The 24,246-nt window shown below is 44.6% G+C and overlaps 1 protein-coding gene across 1 annotated transcript in view; it reads left to right on the top strand.

The window, feature by feature from the left end:
- Nucleotides 1-3,539: 3,539 nt before the first annotated feature.
- LOC126182348 (uncharacterized) overlaps nucleotides 3,540-24,246 on the top strand; it is a 128,214-nt gene continuing 107,507 nt past the window's right edge. The window contains exon 1 of the mRNA XM_049924885.1: nucleotides 3,540-3,693. Within this exon, the coding sequence (XP_049780842.1) occupies nucleotides 3,540-3,693 (154 nt within the window). The remainder of the gene's footprint in view (nucleotides 3,694-24,246) is intronic.

The raw sequence follows: 24,246 nt of genomic DNA on the forward strand, positions 1-24,246 counted from the left end.
TCCCCCCCAGGCGTACCCCCCCTCTCCGCCCTTCACAACTACCACCTACTCTCCCCCCGTCCCCCCCCCCCCCCCAGCTGATGCGGTGGCTTCGTTTTTTCAACTAATATCCTAGTAGCGCAGTTTTCTCGCCAATAGTAGCCATCTCGACACGTCACACTTACTACAATATATGCACACACTAAGCGGTACCTGGCGGCATTCAACTTCCCGGACTGCCGTCTTGGTCATGTGTTCGCTCATTAGCGTATTTCCTGCATAACGTATCGATCGACAATCATTTTGATCAACAAATTTATTTTTGTTGAAAACGCAGTTATCGACGGGTTTATATAACGATACGATATTGCAGTGCCTGTGTTATTCCGAATTACAACGTGAAGCTCGTTTCGACGTGCCTGCATCGTAAGTCGGAATAACACAGGCTCTGCAATGGCGTATTCATCCTCCGACTGTAGGCAGGCGACTTTCTAGAGAAATGTCTCCCCTGTGTTGGAATACACATAATGGTGGTAAGAGTACAGCTTGCAGACACATGGTTGACAACAAACACGTGTTTGCGGCTGGCCGCGGGTCTCGCTCGGATTGCCTAATGGCAAGGTTGCCACTCGCGACGAGTGGGACGTCCGGGTTCGAGTCCCGGTCCGGCACAAACTTTCACTGTCGTCAGTCCACTCCACAGCTTATGGTTGTCCATGTTCGCAATTTCGAATACATTTAATGCACAAAGGGCGTTCAAAAAGTTTTGCACAGTCGTCTCTATTTTTTTTTTATTTTTTGAAGGAGGAGAATGAATTTTTTTGTGAACATACTTGGAACATTTAGCTCTACATTGAGCCTACACTATGTAGCCTCCATCAGCTGTGACGCATCTGGCCCAACGTTCTTTCCATGACGTAAATGCACTTTGGTAAAATTCTGGGGATTGACTTTTAACAATCGCTTGACACAGGAAATAAGTCCCACTATCAAATGTTTTACCGCGTAGGCCGGCCTTCAAAGAGGTAAAAATCAGATGGAGCCAAGTCCGCACCGTACGGAGGATGAGGAACAATTTTCCAACCCATTGTCCTGATTTTTTTCTGAGGCATAAGAACTGTATGGGGTTTGGCATTGTCACGGTGTAGTCTGAAGAACTGACGCTGAAGCTGTGGTCTGTGGGTCTTGATGGCACGTTGCAGCTTGTCCATTGACAAACAGTAATGGTGCCGATTAACTGTGGAGCTAGGTTCCAAATAGTCAATGAAAACGACTCCACACTGATTCCAGAAGAACGAGGTCATCACCTTTCACCCTGCTGTTCGTGAAAGTCTTTTTTTCTTCTCCCGAGGGGAACCTGGACGGTGCCGCTCCATGGATTGGACTTTGCTCTCAGGTTCGGACGAAAACAACCATGTTTCATCCTGTGTAATGACGCCGTCAAGACACTGTTTCCACTCTTCAGTAAAGGTCTTCATGAGGCCCTAGCACACATTCTTCCTTACCGTTTTCATTTCGCTTGTCAATAATCTAGACACCCAACGTGCACAGACTTTTCTGTACCCTAGTAACTCTACCGGTGATGTCGTGTCGTCAAACATCTGTCATTTAGGATGATTTGATCAATGGTCTCCTTATTCACGTCACTCACTGCCGTCGATGGTCTACCGCACCGTGGATTGTCCAGTAGAGAGAAATCAACTTCTTTAAACCTCTGCAACCACCGCTGGATACTGCTGCGATTCACAGAGTCCCACCCCCCCCCCCATTAAAAGGGGGCAACTTCCTGTGAATCAATGCGGCAGAGTCATCGCCTGTATGGAAGGGGAACTCCATCATCCACCGCTGCCGCAACCTGACATCTACTTCATGGTCCGTTATGGCTCACCTGTAAATAAAAGGAAATACTTTTATATACCAACTTATAGCTGAATGTTCAAAGTATGTTCACAAAAAATTTAATTCTCCTCCTGCAAAAAATAAAAAAATTAGAGATGACTGTCCAAAACTTTTTGAACGCCCTTTGTAGATCTACAATGCAGCGCCAAAGAAACTGGTACAGGCATGCATATTGAAATACAGATATGTAAATAAGCAGAACAAGGCGCTGCGGTCGGCAGCGCCTATATAAGACAAGTGTCTGGCGCAATCATTAAATTGGTTATTGCAGCTACAGTGGCAGGTTATCGACATTTAAGTGAGTTTGTACGCGGTGCTATAGTCGGCCCTCGAGCGATGGGACACAGCATCTCCGAGGTAGATATGAAGTGGGGAGTTTTCGCCGTACGATCATATCGCGAGTGTACCGTGTATATCAGGAATCGGGTAAAACATCAAATCTCCGACATCGCTGCGGCCGACAAACAACCTGCAAGAACGGTACCAACGACAACTGAAGAGAATAGTTTAACGTGACAGAAGTGCAACACTTATGCAAATTGCTGCAGATTTCAATGCTGCACCATCAACAAGTATCAGCGTGCGAACCATTCAGCAAAACATGATCGATATGGGCTTTTGGAACCAAAGGCCTACTCGTCTACCCTTGGTGACGGCACAACACAAAACTTTACTCCTCGCCAGGGCCCGTCAACACCGACGTTGGGCTGTTGATGGCTGGAAACATGTTACCTGGTCGGACGAGTCTCGTTTCAAGTTCTAGCGACGGATGGATGTGTACAGGTATGGAGACAACTTCATGAATCCCTGCATGTCAGTAGCGAGGGTTCAAGCTGGTGGACGCTCTGTAAGGATGTGGGGCATGTGTACTTGGAGTGATATGGGACCTCTGATACGTGTATATACGACACTGACAGGTGACACATACGTAAGCACCCTGCTTGATGACCTGCATCAATTCATGTCCATTTTCCATACCGACGGACTCGGGCAATTCCAGCAGGACAATGCGACGTCCCACACGTCGTGAATTACTACAGAGTGGCTTCGGGAACACATTTATGGGTTTAAACACCTCCGCTGGCCACCAAACTCCCCAGACATGAACATCACTGACCACATCTGGTATGTGCTGCAACGTGCTACCCAGAAGATATCTCCACTCCCTCTTGCGGATTTATGGTGTTCATTCCTTCCAGCACTTCTTCAGACATTAGTCGAGTGCATGTGGCACTTCTGTGTGTTCGCTGGTGCCTTACATGGTGTTAGGCAGGTGTACCAGTTTCTTTGGCACTTGACTGTGCATCATTTCCCAATTCATTATTAAAAACTGGCACGTCATGAGATTTTTGTGTCGGAATAGTAAACCAGTACGCCTGGACATCTGCCACAAGTCTCTTAGTGTAACTCGATGTCGTCCTAAGTCCACGTTGCAGGCGTATTTGTGAAACAAATACTCTTTTGTGACGAATGCGTGTCCGCAGTTGATGACTGGCAAAGTAAAGGGAAAAATGAGCGAGTCACGGGTGGGAGACGTCACGCTTCCTGCTGTTTAATCTTCCTGCGGAAACACTTCCGCTGCACGTAGCGCACACTCAGTCAGTGCTCCCTGCGGTACGCACCGCGCGTGTTCGTTCCCACCTCTGCGTGAGTAGCTGACAATGGACCCAGCGGGTGTAGCTACTTCGCTGCTGGTTTTGCTGGCAGCAAACAACTCCTCGATACTCGACTGTGTCTGTAACCACGTCGCCAGCGTCACCGACGAAATGAGTTACGGTGATGGACTGATGTGGGAGACGTACTGCCAAGACCTCGGTGAGTACATCTTCGTTTTTTTTTGCCAGCGTCACCGACGAAATGAGTTACGGTGATGGACTGATGTGGGAGACGTACTGCCAAGACCTCGGTGAGTACATCTTCGTTTTTTTTTTTTTTTTTTTTTTTTTTTTTTTTTTTTTTTTTTTTTTTTTTTTTTTTTTTTTTTCATCAGACTACTGACGGGTTTGATGCGGCCCGCCACGAATTCCTTTCCTGTGCTAACCTCTTCATCTCAGAGTAGCACTTGCAACCTACGTCCTCAATTATTTGCTTGACGTATTCCAATCTCTGTCTTCCTCTACAGTTTTTGCCCTCTACAGCTCCCTCTAGTACCATGGAAGTCATTCCCTCATGTCTTAGCAGATGTCCTATCATTCTGTCCCTTCTCCTTATCAGTGTTTTCCACATATTCCTTTCCTCTCCGATTCTGCATAGAACCTCCTCATTCCTTACCTTATCAGTCCACCTAATTTTCCACATTCGTCTATAGCACCACATCTCAAATGCTTCGATTCTCTTATGTTCCTGTTTTCCCACAGTCCATGTTTCACTACAATGCTGAACTCCAGACGTACATCCTCAGAAATTTCTTCCTCAAATTAAGGCCGGTATTTGATATTAGTAGACTTCTCTTGGCCAGAAATGCCTTTTTTGCCATAGCGAGTCTGCTTTTGATGTCCTCCTTGCTCCGTCCGTCGTTGGTTATTTTACTGCCTAGGTAGCAGAATTCCTTAACTTCATTGACTTCGTGACCATCAATCCTGATGTTAAGTTTCTCGCTGTTCTCACTTCTACTACTTCTAATTACCTTCGTCTTTCCCCGATTTACTCTCAAACCATACTGTGTACTCATTAGACTGTTCATTCCGTTCAGCAGATCATTTAATTCTTCTTCACTTTCACTCAGGATAGCAATGTCATCAGCGAATCGTATCATTGATATCCTTTCACCCTGTATTTTAATTCCACTCCTGAACCTTTCTTTTACTTCCATCATTGCTTCCTCGATGTACAGATTGAAGAGAAGGGGCGAAAGGCTACAGCCTTGTGTTACACCCTTCTTAATACGAGCACTTCGTTCTTGATCGTCCACTCTTATTATTCCCTCTTGGTTGTTGTACATATTGTATATGACCCGTCTCTCCCTATAGCTTATCCCTACTTTTTTCAGAATCTCGAACAGCTTGCACCATTTTATATTGTCGAACGCTTTTTCCAGGTCGACAAATCCTATGAAAGTGTCTTAATTTTTCTTTAGCCTTGCTTCCATTATTAGCCGTAACGTCAGAATTGCCTCTCTCGTCCCTTTACTTTTCCTAAAGCCAAACTGATCGTCACCTAGCGCATTCTCAATTTTCTTTTCCATTCTTCTGTATATTATTCTTGTAAGCAGCTTCGATGCATGAGCTGTTAAGCTGATTGTGCGATAATTCTCGCACTTGTCAGCTCTTGCCGTCTTCGGAATGGTGTGGATGTTGCTTTTCCGAAAGTCAGATGGTATATCGCCAGACTCATATATTCTACACACCAACGTGAATAGTCGTTTTGTTGCCACTTCCCCCAATGATTTTAGAAATTCTGATGGAATGTTATCTATCCCTTCTGCCTTATTTGACCGTAAGTCCTCCAAAGCTCTTTTAAATTCCGATTCTAATGCTGGATCCCCTATCTCTTCTAAATCGACTCCTGTTTCTTCTTATATCACATCAGACAAATCTTCACCCTCATAGAGGCTTTCAATGTATTCTTTCCACCTATCTGCTCTCTCCTCTGCATTTAACAGTGGAATTCCCGTTGCACTCTTAATGTTACCACCGTTGCTCTTAATTTAACCAAAGGTTGTTTTGACTTTCCTGTATGCTGAGTCTGTCCTTCCGACAATCATATCTTTTTCGATGTCCTCACATTTTTCCTGCAGCCATTTCGTCTTAGCTTCCCTGCACTTCCTATTTATTTCATTCCTCAGCGACTTGTATTTCTGTATTCCTGATTTTCCCGGAACATGTTTGTACTTCCTGCTTTCATCAATCAAGTGAAGTATTTCTTCTGTTACCCATGGTTTCTTCGCAGCTACCTTCTTTGTACCTATGTTTTCCTTCCCAAATTCTGTGATGGCTCTTTTTAGAGATGTCCATTCATCTTCAACTGTACTGCCTACTGCGCTATTCCCTATTGCTGTATCTATAGCGTTAGAGAACTTCAAACGTATCCCGTCATTCCTTAGTACTTCCGTATCCCTCTTCTTTGCGTAGTGATTCTTCCTGACTAATGTCTTGAACTTCAGCCTACTCTTCATCACTACTATATTGTGATCTGAGTCTAGATCTGCTCCTGGGTACGCCTTACAATCCAGTATCTGATTTGGGAATCTCTGTCTGGCCATGATGTAATCTAATTGAAATCGTCCCGTATCTCCCGGCCTTTTCCAAGTATACCTCCTCCTCTTGTGATTCTTGAACAGGGTATTCGCTATTACTAGCTGAAACTTGTTACTGAACTCAATTAGTCTTTCTCCTCTTTTATTCCTTGTCCCAAGCCCATATTCTCCTGTAACCTTTCCTTGTACTCCTTCCCCTACAACTGCATTCCAGTCGGCCATAACTATTAGATTTTCGTCCTCCTTTACATACTGCATTACCCTTTCAATATCCTCATACACTTTCTCTATCTGTTCATCTTCAGCTTGCGACGTCGGCATGTATACCTGAACTATCATTGTCGGTGTTGGTCTGCTGTCGATTCTGATTAGAACAACCCGGTCACTGAACTGTTCACAGTAACACACCCTCTGCCCTACGTTCCTATTCATAACGAATCCTACACCTGTTATACCATTTTCTGCTGCTGTTGATATTACCCGATACTCATCTGACCAGAAATCCTTGTCTTCCTTCCACTTCACTTCACTGACCCCTACTATATCTAGATTGAGCCTTTGCATTTCCCTTCTTCGTACAGTGTCGATTCACTCGGCGTTACGCAATACACAGTTATTATATGCAAACAGGCTGTTTGACTTAAACATAGTGCTGTCAAACGTTCGCAGCCCACCAGCGAAGGAGTACACCATACATCTACATCTGTATGATCACTCTACAATTCACATTTAAGCAGTTCACCGAACTACATTGTACCTTCAAGTTACGTTGCTAGTGTTCCACTCTCGAACAGCCTGCGGGAGAAATGAACATTTAAATCTTTCCATGAGAACCCTGATTTCTCTTCGTCTTCTCTGTGTAGGTGGGCGCCAAGAAAGATATTCCCACACTCGGAGAAGAAAGATGGTGATTGCAGTTTCATGAGAAGAACCCGTCTTAACGTGAAACGTATTTTTTTTTTCATGACAGCCACCCCAATTCCTGTATTATATCAGTTCAAATGGTTCTGAGCACTATGGGACTTAACTTCTGAGGTCATCAGTCCCCTAGAACTTAGAACTACTTAAACCTAACTAACTTAAGGACATCACACACTCCCATGCCCGAGGCAGGATTCGAACCTGCAACCGTAGCGGTCGCGCGGTTCCACACTGTAGCGCCTAGAACCGCTCGGCCACCCCGGCCGGCTATTATATCCGTGGCACACCCTCCCCTATTTCGTGGTAATACAGAATGAGTGCCCTTCTTTGGACATTTACGATGTCCGTCAATTCTACCTGGTAAGAACCCCCTCAATACAGCAATATTCCCGAACAGGGCGGACAAGTGTAGTGTAGCCTGTTTCTTTAGTAGACCTGTTGCAGTTTTATAATCTTCTACCAATAAATCGACGCCTTTGGTTAGCCTTCCCACACACATTACCTATGTGACATTTCCAATTTAATTTACTCGTAATCCTAATCTCTAATTGTTTAACTCAATTAGATTTCCGCAATTTATCGTGTTTCTGAAATTTCGCGGACATATTTCACTACTCACGTTAATGACGTCACACTTTCCATTATTTAGAGTCAGTTGCCACTTTTGAAATCATACAAATATCTTGTCTAAATCACTTTGAAATTGTTTTTGATCATCTGATGACTTTACGACAATAGTAAATTACAGCATCAGCAGCAAGTGGCTTGTAGTGAAATACCGTGCTGACGGAATATCGTTTCAATTATGCCACTGGATTCGTGATTTCCTGTCAGAGAGGTCGCAATTCGTAGTAACTGACGCAAAGTCATCGAGTAAAATGAGGTGATTTCTAGCGTCCCCCAACTTAGTGTTATCGGCCCTTTGCTGTTCCTCATCTACGTAAACTATTTGGGAGACAGTCTGAGCGCCGGCCTGTGTGGCCGTGCGGTTCTAGGCGCTTCAGTCTGGAACCGCGTGACCGCTACGGTCGCAGGTTCGAATCCTGCCTCGTGCATTGATGTGTGTGATGTCCTTAGGTTAGTTAGGTTTAATTAGTTCTAAGTTCTAGGCGACTGATGACCTCAGAAGTTAAGTCGCTTAGTGCTCAGAGCCACAGTCTGAGCAGCCGCCTTGCAGATGATGTTTATCGACTAATGAGGTTATCAGAAGATCCAAACGAATTGTAAAACGCATTAGAAAAAATATCTATATAGTGGGAAAATTGGTAATTGTCGCTAAATAATGAAAAGCGTGAGATCATCCACATGAGTGCCAAAAGGAATTCGTTAAACTTCGGTTACACGATAAATCAGTCAAATATAAGCACCGTTAAGTTCAACTATATAGCTAGGAATCAGAATAACCAACATTTTAAATTGGAAGGAACACATAGAAAATGTTGTGAGGAAGGCTAACCAAAGACTGCGTTTCGTTGGTAAAACACTTGAACATGTAACAGGTCTACTAAAGAGACTGAACTCTGCGATGTCCGTCGTCCTTTTACGATACTGCTGCGCGGTGTGGGATCCTAAGGACCAGATAGGATTGACAGAGTACATCAAAAAAGTTCAAAGAAGGGCAGCACGTTTTGTATAATTGCGAAATATGGGAGAGAGTGTCACTGAAGTGATACAGGATTTGGGCTGGAAATCATTAAAACAAAGGCGTTTTTCGTTGCTACGGAATCTTCTCACGAGATTTCAATCAGCAACTTTCTCCTCCGAATGTGAAAATATTTTCCTTACGCTGATCTACGAAAACCATAATAAAATAATGGAAATCAGAGTTCGCACTGAAAGATATAGGTGTTCGTTTCCTCCGCGCTGTACGAGATTGGAATAATAGAGAATTACGGTGAAAGTGGTTCGATGAACCTTCTGCCAAGCACTTAATTTGACTTGCAGTACCCATGTAGATGTGGATGTAGATGAATAAATCTTAGTGGACTGCTCAAATTGTCTCCTAAATCATTCATGTAGATCAGGAACAGTAGAGGTCCTATAAATATTCCTTGGAAATTACTCGATGAATTTCCGTCGGTTACTACGAACTATGACCTTTCCGACATGAAATCACGAATCCACTCGCACAACTGAGACGATAATCCATGTTGTTGTTGTTGTTGTTGTTGTGGTCTTCAGTCCTGAGACTGGTTTGATACAGCTCTCCATGCTACTCTATCCTGTACAAGTTTCTTCATCTCCCAGTACTTACTGCAACCTACATCCGTCTGAATCTTCTTAGTGTATTCATCTCTTGGTCTCCCTCTTCGATTTTTACCCTCCACACTGCCCTCCAATGCTAAATTTGTGATCCCCTGATGCCTCAGAACATGTCCTACCAACCGGTCCCTTCTTCTTGTCAAGTTGTGCCACAAACTCCTCTTTTCCCCAATTCTATTCAATACCTCCTCATTAGTTATGTGATCTACCCATCTAACCTTCAGCATTTTTCTGTAGCACCACATTTCGAAAGCTTCTATTCTCTTCTTGTCCAGACTATTTATCGTCCATGTTTCACTTCCATACATGGCTACATACAAATACTTTCAGAAACGACTTGCTGACACTTAAATCTATACTCGATATTAACAAATTTCTCTTCTTCAGAAACGCTTTCCTTGCCATTGCCAGTCTACATTTTATGTCCTCTCTACTTCGATCATCATCAGTTATTTTGCTCCCCAAATATCAAAATTCCTTTACTACTTGAAGTGTCTCATTTCCTAATCTAATTCCCTCAGCATCACCCGACTTAATTTGACTACATTCCATTATCCTCGTTTGCTTCTGTTGATGTTCATCTTATATCCTCCTTTCAAGACACTGTCCACTCCGTTCAACTGCCCTTGCAAGTCCTTTGCTGTCTGACAGAATTACAATGTCATCGGCGAACCTCGAAGTTTTTATTTCTTCTCCGTGAATTTTAATACATACTCCGAATTTTTCTTTTGTTTCCTTTACTGCGTTCTCAATATACAGATTGAATAACATCGGGGATAGGCTACAACCCTGTCTCACTCCCTTTCCAACCACTGCTTCCCTTTCATGTCCCTCGACTCTTGTAACTGCCATCTGGTTTCTGTACAAATTGTAAATAGCCTTCCGCTCCCTGTATTTTACCCCTGACACCTTCAGAATTTGAGAGAGAGTACCCCAGTCAACATTGTCAAAAGCTTTCTCTAAGTCTACAAATGCTAGAAACGTAGGTTTGCCTTTCCTTAATCTTTCTTCTAAGATAAGTCGTAAGGTCAGTATTGCCTCACGTGTTCCAAAATTTCTGCGGAATCCAAACTGATCTTACCAAAGGTCGGCTTCTACCAGTTTTTCCATTCGTCTGTAAACAATCCGGGTTAGTATTTTGCAGCTGTGACTTATTAAACTGATAGTTCTGTAATTTTCACATCTGTCAACACCTGCTTTCTTTGGAATTGGAATTATTACATTCTTCTTGAAGTCTGAGGGTATTTCGCCTGTCTTATACATCTTGCTCGCCAGATGGTAGAGTTTTGTCAGGACTGGCTCTCCCAAGGCCGTCAGTAGTTCTAATGGAATGTTGTCTACTCCCGGGGCCTTGTTTCGACTCAGGTCTTTCAGTGCTCTGTCAAACTCTTCACGCATTTCATCTTCATCTTCATCCTCTTCCATTTCTATAATATTGTCGTCAAGTACATCCCCCTTGTATAGACTCTCTATATACTCCTTCCACCTTTCTGCTTTCCCTTCTTTGCTTAGAACTGGGTTTCCATCTGAGCTCTTGATATTCATGCAAGTGGCTCTCTTTTCTCCAAAGGTCTCTTTAATTTTCCTGTAGGCAGTATCTATCTTGCCCCTAGTAAGAAAAGCCTCTACATCCTTACATTTGTCCTCTAGCCATCCCTGCTTAGCCATTTTGCACTTCCTGTCGATCTCATTTTTGAGACGTTTGTATTCCTTTTTGCCTGTTTCATTTACTGCATTATTATATTTTCTCCTTTCATCAATTAAATTCAATATTTCTTCTGTTACCCAAGGATTTCTACTAGCCCTCGTCTTTTTACCTACTTGATCGTCTGCTGCCTTCACTACTTCATCCCTCAGAGCTACCCATTCTTCTTCTACTGTATTTCTTTCCCCCATTCCAGTCAATTTCTCCCTTATGCTCTCCCTGAAACGCTCTGCAACCTCTGGTTTAGTCAGTTTATCCAGGTCCCATCTCCTTAAATTCCCACCTTTTTGCAGTTTCTTCAGTTTTAATCTACAGTTCATAACCAATAGATTGTGGTCGGAGTCCACATCTGCCCCTAGAAATGTCTTACAATTTAAAACCTCGTTCCTAAATCTGTGTCTTACCATTATATAATCTATCTGATACCCACTAGTATCTCCAGGATTCTTCCATGTACACAACCTTTTTTCATGATACTTGAACCAAGTGCTAGCTGTGATTAAGTAATGCTCTGGGCAAAATTCTACCAGACGGCTTCCCCTTTCATTTCTTGACCCCAATCCATATTCACCTACTATGTTTCCTTCTCTCCCTTTTCCTACTCTCGAATTCCAGTCACCCATGACTATTAAATTTTCGCCTCCCTTCACTACCTGAATAATTTGTTTTATTTCATCATACATTTCTTCAATTTCTTCGTCATCTGCAGAGCTAGTTGGCATATAAACTTGTACTACTGTAGTAGGCATGGGCTTGGTGTCTATCTTAGCCACAGTAATGCGTTCACTATGCTGTTTGTAGTAGCTTACCCGCGCTCCTATTATTTTATTCATTATCAAACCCACTCCTGCATTACCTCTATTCGATTTTGTATTTATAACCCTGTATTCACCTGACCAGAAGTCTTGTTCCTCCTGCCACCGAACTTCAGTAATTCCCACTATATCTAACTTTCACCTAGCCATTTCCCTTTTTAAATTTTCTAACCTACCTGCCCGTTTAAGGGATCTGACATTCCACGCTCTGATCCGTAGAACGGCAGTTTTCTTTCTCCTGATAACGACGTCTTCCTGAGTAGTCCCCGCCCGGAGACCCGAATGGGGGACTATTTTACCTCCGGAATATTTTACCCAAGAGGACACCATCATCATTTAATCATACAGTAAAGCTGCATGCCCTCGGGAAAAATTACGGCTGTAGTTTCCCCTTGCTTTCAGCCGTTCGCAGTACCAGCACAGCAAGGCCGTTTTGGTTAGTGTTACAAGGCCAAATCAGTCAATCATCCAGACTGTTGCCCCTGCAACTACTGAAAAGGCTGCTGCCGCTCTTCAGGAACCACACGTTTGTCTGGCCTCTCAACAGATACCCCTCCGTTGTGGTTGCACCTACGGTACGGCTATCTGTATCGCTGAGGCACGCAAGCCTCCCCACCAACGGCAAGGTCCATGGTTCATGGGGGGGGGGGGGGGCGATAATACATACACAAGTAATTTGATAACATTCTGCCTGTGAGGAACAGTGTCAAAAGCCTTCTGAAAACAAAAATATTAAATCAATTTGACATCCCCTTTCGATAGCAGTTAGTACTTCATGAGGATAAAGAGCGTGTTGTTTTTTTCAGAAGAACGATATTTACTGAATACGTGTTACTTATCTCTCGATAGATCGTCTTTTTCCAGGTGATTCATAATGTTCGAGCGCAGTGCATGTTCAAAATCACACTGCAAATCGTCGTTACTGATATGGATCTGTAATGCACAGGATTACTCCTGTTTCCGTTCTTAGTACTGGTGTGACTCGTGCAACTTTCCAGTCTTCGGGTAGGGGTCTTCCGTGGAGGGGGCGGTTGTATGCGACTTCTAAGTACGGAGCTGTTGCATCAGCGTAGCCTGGAAGGAACCTGACTGGTATACAGTCGGGACTTTCTTAAAAGATTTGAGCTGCTTCGCTACAGCGAGGATAACTACTTCTAAGTTACTCTTGTTGACCGTTGTTCTTTATTCGAATTCTGGAATATTTACTTCGACTTTTTCGGTGAACGAATGTCGGAACTCTTATTTACTGGCACTGTCATCAGTAACATCACCATTGTTAACGCACAGTGAAGGTATTGATTGTGTCTTGCTGCTGCTGTACTTTACATTTAATCGAAATCTCTTAGATTTCTTTCAGATTTTGAGAAAACTATTCAAGACATGTCCCATCGAAGTTCCCGCTAAATTTCGAGCTTCTGTATAACTTTGACGATCTAGGTGTTCTTTTGTTCTTTTAAAAATTTTTGTGCTCTTTTTCTTTTGCTTCTGCAACACCGTTCTGATCTGTTTCGTGTATCGTGGGGAATCTGTTTGATACGCATCTCTCAACTGCGGTCGATTCCTAGCATTCAAACCCCGCCTTGTCTGTATTTACATATTGAGATCGAAAAGAGTGGAGACTGCGTGAAGCGGACTTTTATCTGCTCGTTAAAGTAGATGTATTTTGCATGTACACTATGTGCTCAAAAGTATCCGGACATCCCTAAAAACATACGTGTTGCATATTTGATGCATTGTGCTGCCACCTACTGCCAGGTACTCTTATATCAGCGACCTCAGTAGTCATTAGAATGGGGCGCTCTGCGGAACTCACCGACTTCAAACGTGGTCAGGTGATTGGGTGTCACTTGTGTCGTACGTCTGTCCTCGACATTTCCACACTCCTAAACGTCCCTGGGTCCACTGTTTCCGATGCGATAGTAAAGTGGAAACGTGAAGGGGCACGCACAGCACACAAGCGTACAGCCCGACCTCGTCTGTTGACTGACAGAGACTGCTGTCAGTTGAAGAGGGTCGTGACGTGTAATGGGCAGACATGTATCCAACCATCACACAGTAATTCCAAACTGCATCAGGATCCACTGCAAGTACTATGACAGTTAGGCAGGAGGCGCGAAAACTTGGATTTCATGGTCGGGCGGCAGCTCATAAGGCACACATCACGCCGGTAAATACCAAACGACGCGTCGCTTGGTGTAAGGAGCGTAAACGTTGGACGATTGAACAGTGGGAAAACGTTGTGTGGAGTGACGAATCACGGTACACAATGTGGCGATCCGATGGCAGGATGTGGGTATGGCGAACGCCCGGTGAACGTCATGTGCCAGCGTGTGTAGTGCCAACAGTAAAATTCGGAGGCGGTGGTGTTATTGTGTGGTCGTGTTATTCGTGAAGGGGGCTTGCACTCCTTGTTGTTTTGCGTGGCACTGTCGCAGAACACGCCAACACTGATGTTTTAAGCACCTTCAAAAATGCTTCAAATGGCTCTGAGCACTATGGGACTTCTGAGGTCATCAGTCCCCTAGAACTTAGAACTACTTAAATCTAACTAACCTAAGGATATCACATACATCCACGCCCGAGGCAGGATTCGAACCTGCGACCGTAGCCGTCGCGCGGTTCCAGACTGTAGCGCCTAGAACCGCTCAGCCACTCAGGCCGGGTTTAAGCATCTTCGCGCTTCCCACTGTTGTAGAGTAATTCGGGGATGGAGATTTATGCTTAAAACACGATCGTGCACCTGTTCATAATGCACGGCATGTGACGTAGTGGCTACACGACAATAACATCCTTTTAATGGACTGGGCTGCACAGAGTCATGTTCTGAATCCAACAGAATACCTTTGGGATGTTTTGGAACACCGACTTCGTGCCCAGCCTCACCGACTGACATCGATACCTTTCCTTAATGTAGCACTCCGTGAAGAATAGGCTGCCACTCCCCAAGAAACCTTTCAGCACCTGACTGAACATACGCCTGCGAGAGTGGAAGCTGTCATGAAGGCTAAGGGTGAAGTCCAGCATTACCACGAACTCGTAAGTCATTTTCAGCCAAGTGTCCAGATACTTCTGATAACATGGCATATTTTGGTGGGTTTAGGTGTTACGGTATTCAGTCTCGCTACAACAACCTTGTAGTCACTAATCTGTGTATCAGCCATTGTGCTCTCTATTTGCTCACCATTATTTGTTGCTAAGAGTTGAAATATGGTTTCGCAACCATTAACACTTCGAGTGCGCTCCTGAACTAACTGTTCAAAATACGTTTCTAAGAAAGCATTCAGTGGTATTTCGAAATACACTCCTGGAAATGGAAAAAAGAACACATTGATACCGGTGTGTCAGACCCACCATACTTGCTCCGGACACTGCGAGAGGGCTGTACAAGCAATGATCACACGCACGGCACAGCGGACACACCAGGAACCGCGGTGTTGTCCGTCGAATGGCGCTAGCTGCGCAGCATTTGTGCACCGCCGCCGTCAGTGTCAGCCAGTTTGCCGTGGCATACGGAGCTCCATCGCAGTCTTTAACACTGGTAGCATGCCGCGACAGCGTGGACGTGAACCGTATGTGCAGTTGACGGACTTTGAGCGAGGGCGTATAGTGGGCATGCGGGAGGCCGGGTGGACGTACCGCCGAATTGCTCAACACGTGGGGCGTGAGGTCTCCACAGTACATCGATGTTGTCGCCAGTGGTCGGCGGAAGGTACACGTGCCCGTCGACCTGGGACAGGACCGCAGCGACGCACGGATGCACGCCAAGACCGTAGGATCCTACGCAGTGCCGTAGGGGACCGCACCGCCACTTCCCAGCAAATTAGGGACACTGTTGCTCCTGGGGTATCGGCGAGGACCATTCGCAACCGTCTCCATGAAGCTGGGCTACGGTCCCGCACACCGTTAGGCCGTTTTCCGCTCACGCCCCAACATCGTGCAGCCCGCCTCCAGTGGTGTCGCGACAGGCGTGAATGGAGGGACGAATGGAGACGTGTCGTCTTCAGCGATGAGAGTCGCTTCTGCCTTGGTGCCAATGATGGTCGTATGCGTGTTTGGCGCCGTGCAGATGAGCACCACAATCAGGACTGCATACGACCGAGGCACACAGGGCCAACACCCGGCATCATGGTGTGGGGAGCGATCTCCTACACTGGCCGTACACCACTGGTGATCGTCGAGGATGCACTGAATAGTGCACGGTACATCCAAACCGTCATCGAACCCATCGTTCTACCATTCCTAGACCGGCAAGGGAACTTGCTGTTCCAACAGGACAATGCACGTGCGCATGTATCCCGTGCCACCCAACGTGCTCTAGAAGGTGTAAGTCAACTACCCTGGCCAGCAAGATCTCCGGATCTGTCCCCCATTGAGCATGTTTGGGACTGGATGAAGCGTCGTCTCACGCGGTCTGCACGTCCAGCACGAACGCTGGTCCAACTGAGGCGCCAGGTGGAAATGGCATGGCAAGCTGTTCCACAGGACTACATCCAGCATCTCTACGATCGTCTCCATGGGAGAATAGCAGCCTGCATTGCTGCGAAAGGTGGATATACACTGTACTAGTGCCGACATTGTGCATGCTCTGTTGCCTGTGTCTATGTACCTGTGGTTCTGTCAGTGTGATCATGTGATGTATCTGACCCCAGGAATGTGTCAATAAAGTTTCCCGTTCATGGGACAATGAATTCACGGTGTTCTTATTTCAATTTCCAGGAGTGTAAGTTTCTTGCATGCCACCGACTGTAAACATATATTTTTTTCCAACGTATCGAAGGTAGATCGAAGTCACCGTCACCTATAATTGAACGTATGGGAGGCCTGTTTGAAATGAGACTCAAGCTTCCTTTGAAGGACTACGTTTATTAGGAGTGAGTTTTTTAAAGGAAACCGACACCTCAGTTTCAAGCCTACAGATCTATCTGTTTTTCAGGCGAGACGATATCTTGAAGTATTATTGGGAAAGTCTGCAAATTACCCGTGTAGATCAATAAGAACGAAAGAAATTGTAGAAGGTAGTTGAAGATTGCGATCTTTTTGCAGGGGCAAGGAATCGGAATTCGGTGCATGCGCAGTGATAGACAAATGTAAATTTCCGTGTCATAAGCGAAAATGGCGAACGTAATTCTGTGTGTTATAATTTATCAGTTATCTGTCTGTTATGACAGTACTGAGAAGGTATCACCAGCGATTCAGTTAAGCGCCTCCTAATGCCGACAATACGAGCATTCTCAGGCGGCATCGGCAGTCTGAAGGGCAGAACGTTCGTACAGAGAAAGAACAACCGGCCGGCGCGAAGCAGATTATCGCTAATGTGTTCTCCATGAAAGCCACACATAACACCTGTCAAGGATGAACGCTTTTTTGGTGTCTTTTACACTGAAAAGCCAAAGAAATGGTACGCCTGCCTGATATCTTGCGGGACCCCAGCAAGCAAGCACAAGTGCCACAACACGGCGTGGCATCGACTCGCGTGGTATCTGAAGTAGTGCTGCAGGGGACTGACACCGTGAATCCTGCAGGGCTGTCCGTAAATCCGTAAGTGTACTACGGGACGAAGGTCTCTTCTGAACAGCACGTTGCACGGCATCCCAGATATGCTCAGTAATGTTCATGTCTGAAGAGTTTGGCGGCCAGCGGAAGATTTTAAACTCATAAGAGTGTTCCTGGAGCCGCTCTGTAGCAATAGTGGGCGCGAGGGGTGTCACATTGCCCTGCTGGAATTGTCAAGTCCGTCGGAACGCACAATGGACATGAATATATGTGGGTGATCACACAGGATCCTTACGTGCGTCTCACTTGTCAGAGTCGTGTCTAGACGCATCAGTGGTCCCATATCATTCCAACTCCACATGGTCCACGTCAGTAGAGGGCCTCCACCAGCTTGAGCAGTCCACTGCTGACATACAGGATCCATGGCTTCGTGAGGTTGTCTCCATACTCGTACACGTTCATCCACTCGATACAATTTGAAACGACAGTCGTCTGACCAGAAAACATGTTTCCAGTCATCAATGGCCCAATGTCGGTGTTGTCCACACCACTTTCTTTGGCGCTCCAGTGTATATTCTCTGCAATTCCTGTCGGTATGTACTGGTGTGCATTGAACAGCTACAGCCGTTACCAGTCGCTATATTAGTTTTCCAGTGCCCTCTGTTATTTCGAGCAGTGGCTTGTAGTGCTACCAGTGTTTTGCAATGGCCGGTGAACGTGCTTAGCTGACATGGCGAGTCAGACTGCGTGGTTCTTACAGCAGGCCGTAGTTGTGGGGTGGAACGGTACTTGAGAAGACTTCCTGCCTGCATACAGTCATGTAGATCGCGGATCACCCAGAGAAGGGACGGCAAACATCATAGTTATAATAATCTATACACACATATATATAGCGTGGATCACAATTAATGGCGTAAACGCATGTAGTTCAAAGTATACGATACTAGAAGCAGAAAAGTCTCAGTAAACATAGCGTCGTAAATGCATACCTTAAGAGCTACGAGCAATTCTTCATCTTCGGTACTGTGAAGCAGATCTCACCTACTGCAGGCTCTTTGCTTTCCACATATTGGGAAGTATGTCCAGTAACATTTGCTATAAAATGCAAAGCTGAAAAGTTATAAGCAATTGTTCATTAGAAGAGTTGTGTTTCCAAGTAGCGAAGATGAGCACGTGTTCATAGCTCTTAAGGTGTGCATTTTAGAGCAAATGTTTACTGGACACTTTTTCTTGTTTTGGTCCATAGTACTGCTTCCCAAAATGTGGAAAGCAAAGAGCTTGCAGTAGAAGAAATTTGCTTCATAGTATCGAAGATGAAAAACTGCTCGTAGTTCTTAAGGTATCCATTATCGACCCCATGTTTCCTGAGACCTTTTTGCTTCTAGTATCGTGTACTTTCAACTCTGTACGTTTACACTATTAATTATGATACACCGTGTATAGTGTTCGTTTCTTTGTAATTCATTCAAATCTACAGTATTATTCCGATATTCATGAAATTTTGCACACTCTGCCTTCAAGGGAAGAGGAAGATCACTATCTGCATAATATTTCGTAACATGGCTTTAAATATATGTGTATGTAGTATATAGAGAGGAAAGGTTTTTACGAAATAACTCTAAAAGTTCTTCGCCGATTTACTTAAAATTTCTACATGATCCCATAGTGTACGTTTGGGAGGACGTAGGATACATATATTTTTAGCAAGAGCTGGTATTCTCATTTGGAGAGCGAAACCGGTAGATAAAAATACTAACTGCGACCTGTGGCTCTTTTCAGAAACTTGTATACATACCTACACACGAGCAGTGGCGGATGCAGAAAAACCTTAAGGAGGGGCGCTAAAGCTATCTTGAGCTATCTTTACTTTTAGCTTAATATTAAATAATCGCCGGCCGGAGTTGCCGAGCGGTTCTAGGCGCTACAGTCTGGAACCGCGCGACCGCCTGGGGCCTGGGGCCTGGGGCATGGATGTGTGTGATGTGCTTAGGTTAGTTAGGTTTAAGCAGTTGCAAGTTCTAGGGAACTGATGACCTCAGAAGTTAAGTCCCGTAGTGTTCAGAGCCATTTGAACAATTAAATAATCAAGTCACACGGAAAGTTTAAGAAAGTTTCATTTAAACTGATTATACACATATATAAGAGCATGCCATCTTACGATATAAAAAAGTTACAAATGTGGTTCTCTTCCTTAAATGAAGAATTATATGCGCAAATTGATTAATTGGCATAACATACATTATTGGGCAACTGAAAATCCATGTTGGCTGAGGCAAGTTGCACGCCAAAAACCGTGGTCGGTGACTGTATGGTGTGGGATTCTGGACAGAATTACAGGCCCCTATTTCATCGAATGAAATCCTAATGTTAGGAAGTACACCGTGTTACTGCGAGAAACATTAGGTCTGTTATTGGAAGAAATACTTTTAGGAACAGAATGTAGTATCGACACTTTGCGTGTCCGGCACATTTTTCGCTGATGGCCAGAAATGAGTAGCAGAGACAATTCCCAGATGGTTGGATTGGACGCGGAGGAGACGAGTCGTGGCCGGCTCGTTCCCCAGACTTGACGCCTCTGGAGTTTTTCTTGTGGGGATTCACAAAGGACATTGTTTATAAAGACGTTCTACTACAGCTGAAGATATGCGAGAGACAATTGTCAGAGCATGTGGTTCGATAAGTGCCGAAGTGAGAAGGAATACCACTCAATCCATGATAAGAAGATTGCAGCACTGAATTGATCAGTTCGAACACCTTCTGTAGATGGACGTTCATGCCGCGTTTTTGACCTTCGTTGATATTCAAAGACCTTACTGTTACACGTCATTCGATTCGTCTCGATAGCCGCTGTCAGATAATAAGTACCAAACTATAGCATCCCATTTAAGAAAACGAAGTTGACCTTCATATCTCTGACGCGACACCACCTAGCAACAAAAAAACCAACGTCATATTATGTCTGCCGTTGTCCCATGCAACATTTGTCCCACAAACGTTTCAGCTACTATCATACTTTTGGAGTTATTCTTGGTGGCAATACTTCGTGACACACCCTGTATATTCGTATGCGACTCTCATTTTCCATTCATCTGTATCTGTAATTTAATTAATTTCTAAATTAACCTGTTGTATTTTGACTTACATAGCTGTCGATCTGTCTTTTATTGTACAAAACGTAAATTTTTTGGCAACTGCCATGTCCAGCTTTTATAATACTTTTCTAAAATTTTTCCTCTCATGTGACTGAAGCCCTGACGATCCAACCAAAGCCCATACGTTGGCGGGGGGTGGGGGAGGGGGAGGAGGGGGAAGCAACAGTAAAGAAGGAAAAAAGTTATTTGCTGTTTCCCAAGCGGGTTGATTTCGCTGTGGGTATCAACAAGTCACAGGGCCAATCACTTTGTTGACAGATATTAAACATCTTGGGCAACGTCGGGAATTGCAGTTACTTACAAATAGAAATAAGTATGATTAATTTTTGTTGTAAAAGATGTCAGGCAATGTCTTTCAGCCACTGCGACGCTACTCCGATCCAGTAAACTTGCAGCCTTCTCCAAACAAATGACGAGGACAGTGACCAGGCGAGAGGCCACGCAGCCGTACCGAACTGCGCAGTGGGCCGTGCTGCGTGCGAAGTGAACTCGTTGGCTCTCAGACACAATGCAGCCAAGATCTGTGTGTCGATTAGGACCTCGAAGCTTTCTGCATTTACAAGTTTACTAATATCTCATGTACATTACTGTAAAGCTCGCACTGATTATCTGAAATGTACACACTACGATGGCATCCCGATGTTTCGGCTGTTGATGATAGCTGCCTATCAGAGGCCTCGCTTCATGAGTTTACTTCACGGCAGTGCTACCGACTGCGAGGAACATCGCAACGAACAGTAACACGGCGCAGGTACGAAACAGCTTAAATGTTCTCTCGCGAGACTATCTCTCAACCGAGATAAACTTTATCGGATGGCTCCGAGGTCGCTTCTCACGGGCTCAGCGTTGGTTGCTTCCAGAGATACTGAATTTTCTCCTGTATTTCTTTGTCTAGGGCTCTTATTGCTCTTTCTCGTTGCTTTTCCTAAAGGAGGCTTGAGTCGCCCTTTTAAAATATTCTCCTATCCTTGGTAACTGAACTAGCGGGGAGAATGTCATTTGCGTGCTAGAATAATCTGACCATAAATTTTGAGGCAGATGAATATAATTTTTTTATTTTTTTTTTATTTACTGTGGGTCCACTTGCTGCCATTCAGTGCTCTGACTGCTGCTTGATTTCCGGCGTGTATTCATCTGTGAGCCACACTACCACATATAAAGGCAGATCCTGTTGGATTATTGTTTTAACCGATCCCAAGACTGTCAACCGTGTAAGTCTACGTGGAAAAACACTGTAACACTCTGGCTCTCTTACACGAGTAAAAAACAAGGAATGGCAGTGCGTCAGGTAAATATACCTGACGAGATATGCAACGTATGCAGCTCAGAGGCGCATCACAGAAATTAAAACCACTACACTAGGGGCGTTCAATAAGTAATGCAACACAATTTTTCTCGGAAATTTTTGATTGAAAAAATACGGAATTTTGTATGGTACATATTGGAATATTCCCGCCTATTGCCTCATGGAGCTCCGATAGGTGGTGGGGGACAATACGTTGCCTTTAGAATGGCGTCTGTAACAGAGGTGCGTTCCAAGCAGAGAGAATCTCTAATTTCTATTGGCGGAACACCAGAGCGTCGCAGATACTCACAGGCGCGTGCAGAATGTCTAAGGTGACGTGGCAGTGTGTAACCTCCCCACAGTAAAATAATATGAATAAGATTGACAGTTAGTGTAACCTGTCAACAGTAAAAGTTCTGAAACCTCCCAACAGTAAAAAATATAATCATAACATTGATATTTAGCGTAACCTACCAACACATAAATTCCGTAACCTACCGATAATAAAAATGTGACCAATCTCTCAATAAAACTGTCGCTCACTTATAACCTTTCAATAATGACTGTGAACTTAAACTGGTAAATTTTGGACGTCAGCAGTGCTTCGTCATGGCCCTGAAAATTCATTCTGAATAAATTGAAAAATCTTACCTTAATTAGGTCGCCGGATAACGCGTATATATCTGCTCCTATGAGAAATTTTTCTCGCGCAGCTAAGTGCAGTGCTGGCCGATAGATTTGTCATGTATAAAAAGAAACAAATGATTTTTCTTTTCAATAATCGGGATGACCAAGGATTGGAGAAATTAGTAAATTCTTTAAATTGAAATGAATGATTGTCAAAAGTTACTTTTTATGAGAAACATTATTATTAAGAGATTTTTTTAAACATTTACTTGGGACTTGATATAACAATACTACATACGCGCGAGGCTGCTTTTACCTTACACTACAACGCTCAGGCTCCGCCATCGCTCCACCACGACCGGCCCAGCCCACACGATACACCAGACTGCTCGCTAGCAACTACTTACTCCTACTGCTACACAGTTCCTACTGTAGTCAACACTGCTCTTTGGTCTCAGATTCTCTTATAGCTTACATATCGCAGGCAGCGCGAGAAATCCATCGAAATTACATCTGCTCGAGTGCGCCAGCAACAAATTCCTTAATCATGGACCTCTTACAAGTGAACGAAAGCACGGTGAGTCGTTGGGCGAGGCATCTGACGTCATCGCAACAAGGTCGCGCAAGACCTTCCGATCTGCCGCGTGCCGGCCGTCCACACACGGCTGTGACTCCTGCAGTGTTGGAACGTGCGGACACTCTCATTCCAGATGATGGACGGATCACACTCAGACATCTCGCTGCAGAACTGGACGTCCGTGTTGTTAGCGCTGACACACTCGTCCACCAGGTGAACTACTCAAAGGCGTGCGCCCGCTGGGTTCCTCGTCACCTAACAGAAAGAGTGTTCTAGCAGCAGTGGACACGGGAAGACCCTGAAGAAGATCCCAGCAGAGGGGTCGAAACGTTGATTATTTTAGAGGAGATATGAAGCTGCCTAATAGCCCAGAAGAAGGACCGTCTGTGCGGAAATGCTTGCACATTACGTGACTGATAGTTACAATTTTCTGTTGGACATCGTCACATGCTATGAAACTTGGATTCATCACTTCGAAACGAAAAAAAAAAAAAACGGCAATCTATGGAGTGGCGCCCACTTCTGAAGAAAAAATTGAAAGCTGTACCGTCAGTTGGTAAAGTAATGGTGTCCGTCTTTTCGGAGTCTGAAGGGGTGAAGGGGTTATTCTGTTCGATCTTCTCCCTCATGGTGCGAAGGTCAAATCTGAAGCGTACTGCGCTACATTCAGTGAACTGAAGAAACGAGTTCTGCATATTCGCCGTCACAAAAATGTGAACTGAATTTTACATCTGCATCCACATGGATACTCTGCAGATCACATTTAAGTGCCTGGCAGAGGGTTCATCGAACCACCTGCACAATTCTCTATTATTCCAATCTCGTGTAGCGCGCGAAAAGAGCGAACACTTATATCTTTCCGTACGAGCTCTGACTTCCCTTATTTTGTCGTGGTGACCGTTTCTCCTTATGTAGGTCGGTCTCAATAAAATATTTTCGCATTCGGAAGACAAAGTTGGTGACTGGAATTTCGTGAGAAGACCCCGTCGGAACGGAAAACGACTTTCTTTTAATGATGTCCAGCCCAAATCCTGTACCATTTCAGTGACACTATCCCATACTTCGCGATAGTAAAAAACGTGCTGTCCTTTTTGCAACTTCTTCGATGTACTCCGCCAAATCCATCTGGTAAGGATCCCAGACCGCGCAGCAGTATTCTAAAAGAGCACGGACAAGCGTAGTGTAGGCAGTCTCCTTAGTAGGTCTGTGTCCTGCCAATGAATCGCTGTCTTTGGTTAGGCTTCCCCACGACATTTTCTAAGTGTTTCTTACAATTCAAGTCCTTCGTAATTGTAATTCCTAGGTATTTAGTTGAATTTACGGCCTTTAGATTTAA

This window comes from Schistocerca cancellata, chromosome 1 (assembly GCF_023864275.1).
Source record: "Schistocerca cancellata isolate TAMUIC-IGC-003103 chromosome 1, iqSchCanc2.1, whole genome shotgun sequence".
NCBI lineage: Eukaryota > Metazoa > Arthropoda > Insecta > Orthoptera > Acrididae > Schistocerca > Schistocerca cancellata.